A 13733-nucleotide genomic window follows, 5' to 3' on the forward strand; every position below is an offset into this window, starting at 1 on the left:
TAAACATAAGTACAAATATGAAGAGCAGGTACTTGAGTCTTTTCTTCTATAATGTTTTACTTTTTAAATAGTTTTGAGGTTGGACAAAAACATTATGAAGGTGTCAGTTTGGGTTCTGGATCAATGATGTGATGGCATTTCACACTATTTTTACAAACAAAATGATTCCATAATGGAAATAATTATTAATTAACAGTTCAACAACAGCAGTAAAATCCTGCTTTAGCATTAATGCATGAATAATAATTGAATGACTAATTATATAATAATATAAGTAGCAGAAGACATTTTTCTGCATTAAGTACTTTTAATACTCCAAGTACACTTTCCTGATAAGACTTGCATACTTATACAAAATAACATTTTCAATACACGACTTTTACTTGTAACAGAGTATTTTTAAAGGTACTAGTACTTTGATTATAATATAAAACTTCCTCCACCGCTGCTTGTAGCATCTATTTGCACCCAAGGTTTAAAATATTAAACCTATTGTTATATCTGAACTTAACTATGTTAATATATTCCTGGCAATGTGTATATTATTAAGGTAAAGGTGGAAATAAACCGATTAAACTGCATTGTTTAATCGAGCTCGCTTCTCACAATGAACTACAATCAGAAATTTCAAGTGGCGCGCTTGACGAGATCTCGCGAGATTTCCCGTGTTTCTGTACTTTGTCAGCAACAGCGGTCTCTCCACCATTTCGCTGCGTAAAGTCTCCTCCCCGCGACCGCTACATTCTGCGCCGAAACCCCAGTCTCTCCCGGTCCGTATTTTAACTTCTTCCCACAGACCTAGTGGTACCTCGTTGGGTACCGGGAGACAGTTTGGATTACTGGCATTCCGGATTGAGTGCGATTTTGCGCGGATGACGACTCCTTCAACGAGAATTTAGTAAAAGAAAATCGCTCGGAAATTTCAGGTAGGTGGGAACTTAAGATGGCGGCCTTGGTAGAGGGAGGGGGGCAAGGAGGAAGTAATGGGGGGAATTGAAGGGGGGGCTCGGACTAACGAAAGGACACAATCAGACTGCATTTCACTTGGTAGTATTTTCTACATTTACTTCGTTGAAATGTGTAGGCACTACACGCGAACCGAGAGCGGAAATAGAAATAAAAAGCTACAGCACGGAACAAATTGTAATGTAAACGAAATACGTTGTCATTGAGCCATCGTTTCCTTACCGTCGCTTCTAAAGGGCCAGCCGGTTGGCCCGTGTGACCCCCCCTAAATCCCCCGTATAATCGTTGCAAAATTTATATGGAACTTTATAACAATTTTGTTTGCTGTTTTTGTATACTTAGTCGGAAAGATATATGTATTAGTGGCTAAAACGGAATAATTTTAACGTATTTATTTTCATGAAAAAACGAGATTTTGACCCCACGCAATGACGTCACGAGTGATTGTCCCCCCCCCCCCCCTCTCTGTATGCCATTGCATGCAGAAGCGGGTTTTTAATGCGACTTTTCAGGTGTTTTCTGTGGTCTCTCAGCGAAGTAACTTTAATCAAATGTGTCGGCATAAACGGGCGTCTTTGGAACGTTACATAACCGCGCGTGGGGCTGATGGTACGCCTGCGCATCAAATGAACGCACCCTTAGTAACTCTTCTACCTTTGCTAGTTAGCAGCAGGCTTTCCTTTTCTTCAGTGCCACCCAAGCAGTGTGTTGTTGTGTGGAAAGCTAACGTTAGCCAGCTAACCACATTATAGCCCAAACCAGCGTGCGTTAACGTTTAACCGCTGTAAATATGTCCCAGCTACCCCAGCTTTGTGGTATTTATTGTTAAACGTTACCACTCTCGCGACGAGGAATGGGAAGTCGATTTCCATCTTCTCGTCTCGTGCACTGTGGCGCGGTCCAATGCACAATATAACCACCGAATAAAGATGCAATTTATCAAAGGTAGATAATCATCTACCCCATCTATCAGTCCACGCAGACACAATTAATTACATATCACGAGAGCATACAAATGAATGACTGGAAGGCCCGCGCGCTTGATCACACCGGCTTTTAGCTTGTGAGCGCGTGCTGCAGGATTCCTAACATCTTCCTGTGGGCGACTGCAGCAAAATGCAAACTTGCAGCGAGCTATCGGAGCTGCTCCTCTTAGTGCTGCTTCACTGAGTGTGTTTTTATTACTGCTGCAGGATGCCCATTAAAACACCAAATATACCAACTGTAGTCATAGCAGCTGGCTAGCTGAAGCTATCCGAGTGCTGCTGCTGCTGCTCTCGTGACCTGGCGTCGTCTCCACACAGTGTGATATTTGTGTTTACTAAATGTATGTCTAATAGAATTAAATCTAGCATTAGCCCCCTTTTTTTAATCGTGAAACGCACATAGCTGTGTAGTGTGGCAAGCACAATGGCTCGCTTCATTAGTTTTTAATTGTGAAGGGGAGAGATGTGCATGTTTGATTTTCATAATAAAGTTATTTGTTTCTGCTTCCACAGAATATGTGGAAGGGACCCTAATTTCAGCATCCTGGAAGTAGAAAGCACAGAAGATCTGTGTCTCACACCACAGACAGGTGAGAAGTTGTTGCTTTACGCACACACACTCACACACTCGATGTCGGCTTGCCTGCAGACTTTTATGTTTGTAATTTTCCCTTTTTAAGATGGTGAGGAGAATACAATTCCCTATACTTTAATAAAAGGAACAAAAACAGCAACTGCCCACTTTATCAATAGAAGACATATTTTTTATTTGTGCCAAGTTATGTCCCTTTTCTTTTTCTTTTTCTTTATTTACTTTGTCCAGACACTATTTTAACAGCCTGTACCACCCCCACCCCCCCACCCCACCCCACACACACAGGTGCAGTGTGTAGCCGGGGCAGCACAGAGGAAGGACGCTCTGTGGAGGAGGCGGTGCGGCAGCGTGCCCCTCCGGCTGTACTGGATGTGCTGGGTGGAGACCCCCAGGCTGCACAGAATGTGGCTGGGGAGTCGCCTCGGCGTGCCCCGCAGCCGGTCGCAGCTGCCCCCCGCCCGGTCCCTCCGTTCACCAATCTGTCCACTGTGCCACCGCCGGAGAGCAACGACTCAGCGTTCCTCAGCATGGAGAGTGCCCCTCAGACCGAGACTCTCCCGATCAGCAGCGACTCCACGGACGGCATCTCAGAAGAAGTCCACGCTGAGGATCGCGTCGTCGGAGTTTCGGGATCCTTGCCGGCGCCCATCGAGGACTGCAGTTCCTCTGCTGGGATGCAAAGGGCTCCAGCTCCCCTTTGTCCCCCTCTCGCCCCAGATACACAGATTGACAGCACAGTGCAAGAGTTGCAATATGGGTCACAAACTGATAAAGAGAAAAGCCCCTCAAATAGTCAGACAAACCAGATTCAGCCACCTAGAGAGGGGGCTGGACTTGTGGTTGTTACGGGGACTAAGGAGAAACAGTCCGTCACGTTGGAATATAAACCAGAGACTGGAACAATCGTGGAACTTGGTGGAAAAGAGCACACAGGCGGAAATATTCTCCTTAAACCCAAATCTCAAATCCGTTTCACAGCCTCATCTCCTTCTGTCCCACAATCAAGTGTTGGTTTCAGAGTCCGAGACGCCACAGAACACGGGGCTCTGGAGCCGTCAGACAGGGGCCCCTCCGCCGTGCCTCCGCCGGGCGCTGCGGTGCATGCTGGGGGTCACCAGGACTCAAAATCACCTCCGCTCCCTTTACCCTCATCGGGCACCAGTGAGATTAAACAAACTGACCTGTCAAAACCTAAAATTATCAAAGAGATCTCAACTGATGCCGGAGAGTTACAAAAAGCAAACTCCTTGGAATCAGTTGAGATGTTTGAGCGCGTTGACACTTCTCTCAAAGAAAGACAACCTCCCTCAGCTGAAATACTTGAGACCAGAAAAGCAAGAGAACCGCTTCCTGGATTATTCGCTTCTCCTGAGAAAGGATGCTCGGTGTCCAGCAGAGGAGACGGCGACATCCAGAGGAGCCGCGATCAACTCGAAGGAGAGAGGTTGGAGAGTAGCGTGAGGGAAGAACAAACTGACGCCTCCGACTTCACAGTGCTGCCAGAGGGCTCCTCCACACGGGAGAGTTCCTCAAAACCCTCTGCTTCGCCGCTCCTGTTGGACACGTGCCTGGTCGTCGAAGTGGAAACATCTCATCGATCCGACCAAGTCACGGAGACGCCGCCACCGACTGCCGAGCTTGTGCATTCAGCCGAAGCTCAAGAAATCGTTGTTGTCAGAGAGGAGGCTCACATCAGCGGGGACTGGACCAACATGCACCTGAATCAGAGTTACCTCCTGCAGCGGGAAGACGGCAGCGTCTGTGAAGCCGCCATTGTTCCATTGAGTTCCGAGCTCTCCGCCGGGGAACCGAAGCTGTACGAGGAAAGTGTTCATGCGGCCATAGAGTTGGACTCGCAGCGTGTTGAGGTGTACCAGTTTTGCACCCTGGTGGAGGAGGTTGCAGAGGAGACGGTGTGCGCCAGTAGCAGCGCACAGATGCCTCACTCTCCAGGATACGAGGTGAACTTATTCAACGCGCTGCTCGAACACTCGGAATACACCGTCAAAGAGGACCTCGAACCATCTATTCACACAATTAACGAAGGTGGCACCGTCATTATTTCCCAGCAGCCCTTGCCTGTATCGAACGATGCAAGCAGTAATTCCCATAATTTCTCCGTACAAACCACGAGAGCAGCTGCTGTCGGGCAGCATTTGCTATTAGAAGCTGAGCGAGCTGTCGAAGTGGCTAACTCAACGGTTTGTTTCCTTGGAGTAGCCGCTGTCGCATCCGACTCATTCGCTTTAGAACAAACGGTGACGCCACAGGTCAGCGCGGCCCTGTCGGACCAAACACAGGTGAGTGATTCTCCTGTAGTTCAAACGATTCCCCCGAAACAGGACGTGGCATCGACAGCTGGAGCGCTATCTTTCATATCCCCGGTGGTTACCGGCGAGGACGAGAGGACGAGCTCATCTGCTCAGCCCACTCTCAGTCAGACTGTTGTAAGTGCCACAAAGCGTGAGGCCTCTGGTTCGTCACGCGAAGGGACCAAGGTGGCCCCTGCTTTGACAGAGACGCCATCACGGAGTATCCAGAATGTTGCTGTGCCCACGAAAACCAAACCAGAGGCTCTCTGCACCACCCGCCCCTCTGGTGTTATAAATCCAAAGCTGCTCCTTTTCAAACCGGGAGTGACTCCCGTCCTGAAACACCCTCCCTCCCTTTTGGCAAAGGTGTCCAAGCGACAGAATGCGGCCGGCGAGCTGGCCAATGCCCACATCTCTTGGTCTGGCACCGCGTCTGAGGAGTGCCTTCCCCAAACTGTCTCGGACTCTTTATGTCCGTCTGTGGCTCTCGGCGGCCAGAAGGATCAGACGCAGCGCTTCGTCAATAAAGCTTCTCCGCCTGTCGAGGTGCAGCAGCCCGTCGTGAGCGGTGACTCGCTTCATCTGGACCAGACCGCATCCATCTCCCCCACAGCGTCAACAAGCAGATCTGACAACGAGGCCTTAACTGTTACTAAAACTTCAAGCGAAGTAGATGTCGTCGTCCCTGCAGGTGCTACTACGCCCAACGCCCTTTACGTGCTCCCGGCATCAGTGGAGAGTGAAGGCGCGGTCACGGCGTCCACCGGGATCAGCGACTCCCTCTACGAGGAGGAAGAGAGCGAGGACATGGAGCAGGACGAGGCGACGGGAGAAGCCGAGGCGCAGGAGGTCACTTCAGGACAGATCAGCAGTCCAGAGGAAGGCAGCGACGAGGAACCGGATGCCGACAAAACAGAAGGCGAGATGACCCCCGGCTCTCCAGACAAGGTATTTTAATGAGGGTTTATAAAATAGGTTTTGTTTAAGATTCATAAAGTTGCAGAGTAGTGTAAAAATCAGTTTCTTGTCATCTGTTACGTCTAATCTGAATGATGTACTGAGAGTTTATCAGCTCACACTGTGCATCCTGAGGGAAATTTAGTGAAAGGTGCTCAATTTTCAGTGCAATTGCAGTATTTAAGATTCATACACATTTCCATTATGCATGAGAAAACTGATTTAAAAGGAAAAATACACAGATACAAGCAAATGCACAAGGTTCATTATAAACATAATGATACGTCGACTTAAAGGCTCAATGAGTTGATGAATGAAAAGTTGGCCCCGACTCAACGAGGGTTACGGTGCTCGCCAGCGGGTGAAAGCCAACTCCAGATTCACTCGTTAGAGAACGAGCTTTATTTGCGTTTCTTTGGCTCGTGTCTTCCTCTTGGAATGTGTGCTGACGATCTTTATAGAGGTTGACGCCCAGAAACATCCCGAACACAGAAAAATAAGAAGAAAAAAGGCAGAATCTCTGCAGATACAGACGCTGACAAACACTTCTAGTCAGTGGTTTTAGTTCCACTCATTCTGCCTTTTAGATACAGTGCATGACAGATTTATTTAATACTTCTGTGAGCTGTAAATCAGCCCTCTACCCGAAAAAGAGATGAATCTGTTATTACACCATTGTGTCGTTCATATCAGGTGTGCTGGCATGTCTTCACCGTCTAAACGCGGCGTTCCACACATCCTGCTGCATGAAATCCATGTTGATGTCACCCATGTGAACAGTGTTTGCATTGTTTTAGTGATTTTATTTCTGTGAAGTTGGCCGCATGCTAAGCCATGTGTGTTTTACAGCATGGACAGAGCAGGACAGACAGACAGACACTGTTCCTCAAGGTGAGTGGTGGCTTGTCAGACACCACCGGAGGTTCACGAGCACACTGTCACTGCTAATGACGGGGAGCATTTTGACTTTAAAAAAGCTATTTGACTTTAATCCTGCATGAGACGAAAGCTGACAGAAACGTCACTGCTGGCTTGTTGATAATTCTGTAGCATGTCTGCATTAGCTTCCTGTAACCCTCTAACCTTTTTCATGCATGTGGCTTTTATCTCGGTGAATCTTGCTGCCGTCACCTCGCTAATGTGTGAAGTAATTTCCTCCTCACCTTCCTCCCTCGGCCCTCAGGTACGCCAGTGGATAGCGGACAGGGTCACGCCGAATTCATCTCCCGTCTCGCCCTCCACTTCCTCTTCGTACCCCGGCCCCTCGCCCTCCAGCGACTGGTCCAGCCAACGGCGGGACAAGTCTTCTCCTCTCCGGGGGCCTCATGGGAAGTTTGTCTCTCCTACCACTGTCGGCGGCTACAGTTCCCCCTCCTCTTCCCCGCCGGATCAGGTCACTCCTCAGCGACCCCGTGGAGAGCGCCGCACAGACATGGCAGAGCAGGCTAAACATGTGAGTGAGCCTTAAGATACGGTGTTTAAACAATACATTGCCTTTGCTGAAGCGAGGCAGCAGTGAATAAGAAAACTATTTTAACATTCCACAGGTGGTTTGAGGTGTCAGAAAAGTGATACCAGTGTGACACACTTTTCAGCCTCTCGCTTCACTTTCTCACACTACTGAGAATAATTGTGCTTTCAAAAATGAATTTTCCTGCTGCCTCAAACAGGCTCCTCTTTGAGAGGAGAACATCCTGGTTTGTAACGGAGGAGTGAAACCTCCTGGAGCAGGAACAGTTGATGAGACGCTCGGACCTTTACTAGACTACCCTCTGATTCTTAGTTAATACGCCAGGTGTATATGATCAAGATGCAACTTTGGACCAACGTTTTTATCGACTTTTGAATCAGTTAATCATTATTTAATGTCTACTTTGACTATGAGAGTCAAGGAGTGATAGCAAAGGAGGATGACGGAAGGACCCTCAAAGCACTATCTGCAACTTTGAAGGTTCTTTGTAATTCCTGATTTAACCCCTGAAAACCTTTTTGACTTTGATGTTTTTACTCTGCCTCTGTCCAGCTGGATTATACTGGATGGCTGAGTAGAAATCAACAAATGTGCAATTAATAGATTTGGATAATGGACATAAAATGAATATTATGGAGCATACCTTCCGCGATGCCACACTCGTTTTGTCTTGTTATAAATCCAGCGCACCCTTTACAGCGAGGCGCTGCCCTCGGCGGGTGTATTTCCTCTGTGATGATGCGCCCTGACGGGCTCTAGATTGACGTGTAAAGGCACCGGGGGTGAAGGTGGCACTTCTGCACCACTCGCCTCTTAGTGCTCGCCGTGCCCTCTCTTCCTGCAGGAAGGGGCGGAGCTCCAGGCTCCTGGTGTGACGGTCATGCCTTGCGGCCTGTCCTCAGAGCGGCGATGTCGGCAAACAACCGACGTGTTTATGATTAAATTGTTTACTAGAGCACAAAGTTCTGCTTAGATTTAGATGCTTTATTTTGCTCTAAATGTGCACCAGTTTTCATTTCACTTTAAAATGTAAACTACAAAATATCGAGTGTGAGTAATAGTGTTTTATTAATCATGATCTCAATTTTGACCATGATTATTGCCATAGTTCAGCAGCTTTACTGGAGTAAAGAGTGTCGCGCTCTGCTGTGTTGTTATCAACCGTCTCTCCAGAAACAGTTTCTCAGCTGCAACATTAACACCAAGGAAAGCCGTTGTTATCCAAAACGCTGTGCAGGTCTTTTGAAATGAAGCAGACGATGGACTGAGTGTTGAAGTGTGAGTCGATCAGCCGGCTTGTTCGCGCTAGAGTTCAGAGCTCCGCTAACATTATTCTCTGGGTGATGCGGTACAAAGTATTAACAAAATACTCGTCCTTTCAAAGTAAATTATTAAGTTATTCAATCCAAAATGCCCCCAAACACTTTCCCTTTTCTGAAGACAAACTAAGAGATAACTAGCCTGTGCCGTTTCTTCTTTTCACCCTCCTCTTCCATCTCACACTTACAGGAGCACTGTTGTAGCACATTAATGCGTTGGCAGGATTCACTGAGTGGTTGTGGCCGCTGTGTGTCTGTAGGAAGCGGACATCGAGCACCGGACCCAGTCACTGAAGCGAGAGGGCTTCTGGTCCACGAAGCGTCTCACCCGCCTGACGGAGCCGCCGCGACCCAAAGTGCACTGGGACTACCTGTGTGAGGAGATGCAGTGGCTCTCCGGAGACTTCGCTCAAGAGAGGCGGTGGAAGAGAGGGGTGGCTAGAAAGGTGGGTCGAGTTCGTTATCAAAGGAGGTTTCTGTATCTGGAAATAAATGTGTTTTAGGTGTTGTATATTTCTGATTATGCATGTATGATGTGTCCTGTTGTTTTTATTAGGTGGTACGAATGGTGATGCGACACCACGAGGAGCTGAGGCAGAAGGAAGAAAAGGCCAAAAGAGACGAGCACTCTAAGATCAGGAGGGTTGCCTCTTCTATCGCAAAGGAGGTCCGGGCTTTCTGGAGCAGCGTGGAGAAGGTACGGATGAGTCACACAAACAAGATAAAAACAAGCAAACAAAACATTCTGGTTCGATGCTCAGCTGTGGAATTTGAGAGGATCACGGCCTGTTTGATTTTTGTTTTTCCCACAGAAATGAAAAGCACTTTACTTTTCAGACCGTAGAATAAACACGTATACCAACTGAACAAGTGGAATTATCCTGTTACGTATGGTTAAATATTTGGCATTTACACCCTGTGTTAAAACCAGTGGTGTAACGGTGCACATAAAGTCATGTTTTTTGGGTCCTGGTCCGGTACGTACCTCGGCTTTTGGGTCCTGGTTCGGTATGTTTTCGTTGACATTTAGGGAAAACAAAGAAAATGCAGAAAATTACCTTTTTTTGTTCGTTTTATGGCCACAGATTGGCGAAAACTCTTTCTTAAGGCACTCAAATACTGTCATATTGTCAATAATAAATACTTAAGACCTGTTGATAATTCCTAAACTATATGCTTTAAATCTGTATTTGGCTACAATCGAGTGTGATCGTCAAAACTGTCCGGGTGAAACTCTCGCTCCAGAGTTTCTGTTCCGTGTGTGCATGCAGTCGACATGAACAGCTGTGTTAACGTCTTATCTTCTCTGAATGAAGGTGGTGCAGTACAAGCAGCAGTCCAGGCTGGAGGAGAAGAGGAAGAAGGCTCTGGACCTTCAGCTGGACTTCATTGTCGGCCAGACGGAGAAATACTCTGACCTCCTCAGCAAGTCGCTGGCACCCAGCAGGCCAGCTGAGCCTGAACCGGAACCGGTTCCTCAGACTCCCAAAACATCTGGGCCACCTGCCACTGATGAGGATGGTGAGGAGCTGTTTGTATCTCTGTCAGGCGTAGGGAGATTGTGTTTCCCTAAGGACCTCTAATGGTTGCTGTGACTCACAATTTTTGAAAAGCTAATTTTACTGATGTTTTATGCCGTCACTGACTGCTGACGCCTCTCTCCTCTGAACCGGCAGCAGGTTATTAGTCTGTTTCAGACCACATTCTGGTCTTTATCGTGACTCAAAAACGGACATCCAAAGAAAGTTGCCGTCTCATTTTGAGCATAATTTCATACCCAATATGTTATGATTCACTGAAGTCAGACACGATACGAGATGAATTATTCCCTGTATTTGTTATATGAGACAGAACGCCAACTCTCCATTGACTTTGTATCATGTGGAGGTGACTCCTTGTCACTTCCGTCCGCTTACAAGCAACAACAAAATCCCTAAAAGCTGCTGAGTGGTCGGTTGCACTTCCAACAGTATGAAGAACCCAGAGCTCAGTGTTTATGAGCAGCTGAACCGAAAACGGGAGCCTTAAAGAAGACAAAAGCTAAAAACTGGATCCTGACACTAAAATGTTACTGTATGCAACTTGTGTTATAGTGGAATGTCGATACATCAGAAAGCTGCAGTATTATGTTTGCAAGTGCCTTAGCTAACTACAGCTAGCTCGCTAACTTGTCCCATCAGCTGCAGCTCTGGTAGACATAGGGTGCCAGAATATTCCCGTTTTCAGCAGCTACGGGCAATTTCGTTGGCGTTTGAGCTCCTTTTGTTCCAAACTGTGGCACCGGTTGTTTCCCCTCCGGTGATCGTAGTTTTCAGAGACACGCTTCTCTCCATCTGTGTTTAGTGAGATTCAACTCTTCTTTGTTTGTGTGGGGAGAGGAAGACACACCTTGTGGAGATCTACGCCTCCCTAGCTATTCACTAAACGCTGCAGCTCATAAACAGAGCTCACTGTCTCCATGTTGTAGTTCTTACTCTGCCTTCAGAGCTGAATCATTGGTTCAGACGGGGATGTTGTCATAGCTACACGGAGGAACTGTTGAGATAAAAAATCAGTTTTTCATTCTCAAGGTTATTACGTCTTGGAGAGAAGCGACCATGTTCTCACCTGAGCTCCACTCTTTAGGCGGGTGTTGGTGTTCGTCAGCGCAGTGAATCGTTTCTTGGCACGACGTCTGAGACTCGTCAGACCCGTCAGACTAGTCCGCTGGCCATGTTGTCGATGGCAGCCGACTCCTGGAGCGTGAAGGTGACTTCAGTTTTAGGGTTTTGCTCAGACTTGGCAGTGGTTCATGTCTGTGAGTCAGTCGTCCCGTCTCATGTAAATCTCAATATCTGGCAACGTTTCTGTGCGATCACAGTCTGATTAACCATCGAGAATCTGAAATCTCCACCAAAAGAAGCTGTTTAAACCAAATTACCTCCACAGGCCGTGATAATTGAAGCATTTCTCATCTTTGAGAACTGCAGTCGAGCCTCCGGGTGGTGTCTTATGAACCCAATCAATCTCGATATGTTATACAGCGCTCTGTTTCCTCACAGCTATGTTCGATACTCAGGAAGTCATTTCTCAGTACTGAAGAATCCGTGTTCCTTCATGCAGACAGAGACTTTGAGCCTCCCTGTGAGGAGGAGGATGACGAGGAGACCATCGAGGTGGAGGAGCAGCAGGAGGGCAACGACGCCGAGAGCCATCAGAGGGAGATAGAGCTGCTGAAGGAGGAGGGCCTGCTGCCCCTGGACCAGTTACTCAGCACCCTCAAACTGCCTCAGGTACCAACACCGACCTGATGGGACTGGGATCGTTGTCACAAGCTCTTTTTCCAGACATTTACATATAAATACAGGGTTTATTTTCCGGTGCATTGCGTACTGATTTGCACATTGGAACGCTAACGAATACAAGGCTTCGTCTCGGTCTTAACTTTGACCTGATAAATCACACGGGTGTTACAAATACTCAGTTTCTAAACTGCACATTTGCAAGTGAGAACAAAGGTGAACGTTGTAAATGTTCGTTAGGGTTGTGCAGCTATCAAATGTTCCTGATAATCCTCAAACCTTCCTGAAATACGACTATTAGTGCTAATATTTATCAGAAAACAGATGAGCTGTTACCTCAATAACATTACAGAATAACACTAAATAGATGTAAGGGTTTTTGTGCTTTTGATTCAGACCACAGATGTTTCCATGTGGTTTAATCACTGAATGGTTGGGTTACACAGGAGGCGGGCTCAGATGAAGAATGCTCTGATGAAACCTCTTCATCGGTGGAGGAGGCAGAGGAAGACGGTGAATTCACTGCTAATGAAGAGGATGGTAAGAGTGCTCTCAATATAAGAAGCTAAAGTAGTAAAAACATGACATAGGTTTGTAGTTTGTTGACTGAGCTGTAATTAGAGATGTAATGTGTGTTTTCAGCTCAGGATGAGGAGGACACCATCGATGCTCAGGAGAAGGTCGAGGGAAACATGGACCACGCAGAGGAGCTGGACGACTTGGCCAAAGAAGGTGTTTATGCATGAAATACAAAGTGCCATCGCTCATGTTGAGTCAGCCTCTTGTTGTTTATGTTTTTCTCCTGGTTGAAGAGCTCTTTTGATTTCTGATAATGGTGAAGAGGAATTGACTTTAAATCACTTCCAAATCATTTGTATTAATGACTTCTTTCCAGGAGAAACATGTTAAATAGACCCTGTATATGTAGAATAAGCATTTCATTCATCTTAAATTGTGCCCTGCTTTAAAACACTAAACGGGAGCAGTAAACATGTCCGCTGACGTACCTCTGCTCCCCTTGTAGGCGACATGAGCGTTGAGGAGTTGCTGGAGAAGTACAAAGGAGCGTACGCCTCAGACTTTGAGGCTCCGTCTGCATCTGGCTCCAAAGACAGCTCTGATTCAGAGGTGTCTGGGGATGAGGAGGAGGAGACTGATGAAGATGAGAGCGACGTGGAAAGCAACAGTTCCTCCTCCGGTACCAACCAGCTCACCTCTGCACGCTTCCTAAAGACTGTTTGCTGCTTTTAGCACAAGCTTCTTACATTTATTATTAAATGATTTCCTTTTTTTTCAAACATTTCTCAGATTCACAAGGAGACAGCGGAGAAGAGGACGACAGTGGGAATGACAAGGAGGAGAGTGAGGAGGCAGATGATGGCTGCGGGGATGAAGGGATGGAGGTCTTGCTGAAGGAGGGAGACACCAGCCCACCTTCCGCCACCTCACGGCCCAAGAAGGAGATCAGCCACATTGCTGCGACTGCAGAGAGCCTGCAGCCTAAAGGCTACACGCTGGCTACGACGAAGGTCAGTCCCCGATATTCAGAGGAATATTTCAATGGTATATTTTATTTGTCTAAATATTCTTAAGAAGCAATGGTTCGCTCACACCAAATGCTGGGCTTTCGGGCAGCGCGATTGCATACAAAGTCAATGCAAAGATGCTGAGTTAACCAAAAAATCTAAGTTGAGAGTTTCAGTGACGTTGTTGAATCAGAAATTGAGGAACAAAATATAGTCTTTTGTCACCCAGAGCTCTATGATAGTACCTCATATTTGTACAGAGACCAGATAAAACTGTGTGTATATATGAATCTGTATAAACACTGACAACGCTGCTGTAT

General features: G+C 47.0%; 1 protein-coding gene across 4 annotated transcripts in view; it reads left to right on the forward strand.

Annotated features, from left to right (window-relative positions):
- The first annotated feature begins 697 nt into the window (after positions 1-697).
- Positions 698-13733, forward strand: part of srcap (Snf2-related CREBBP activator protein) — a 31990-nt gene continuing 18954 nt past the window's right edge. For 3 of the 4 annotated variants that reach the window (XM_076094168.1, XM_076094170.1, XM_076094171.1), the window contains exons 1-13: positions 698-926; positions 2466-2542; positions 2833-5807; positions 6666-6707; positions 7000-7269; positions 8867-9052; positions 9163-9303; positions 9923-10127; positions 11709-11878; positions 12334-12427; positions 12530-12619; positions 12912-13085; positions 13196-13416. In XM_076094168.1, the coding sequence (XP_075950283.1) occupies positions 3075-5807; positions 6666-6707; positions 7000-7269; positions 8867-9052; positions 9163-9303; positions 9923-10127; positions 11709-11878; positions 12334-12427; positions 12530-12619; positions 12912-13085; positions 13196-13416 (4326 nt within the window). In that variant the 5' untranslated portion in view covers positions 698-926; positions 2466-2542; positions 2833-3074. The remainder of the gene's footprint in view (positions 927-2465; positions 2543-2832; positions 5808-6665; positions 6708-6999; positions 7270-8866; positions 9053-9162; positions 9304-9922; positions 10128-11708; positions 11879-12333; positions 12428-12529; positions 12620-12911; positions 13086-13195; positions 13417-13733) is intronic. The other variant, XM_076094169.1, reaches the window with a different exon arrangement.

This window comes from Anarhichas minor, unplaced genomic scaffold, assembly GCF_050575085.1.
Source record: "Anarhichas minor isolate MPS153535 unplaced genomic scaffold, ASM5057508v1 ptg000017l, whole genome shotgun sequence".
NCBI lineage: Eukaryota > Metazoa > Chordata > Actinopteri > Perciformes > Anarhichadidae > Anarhichas > Anarhichas minor.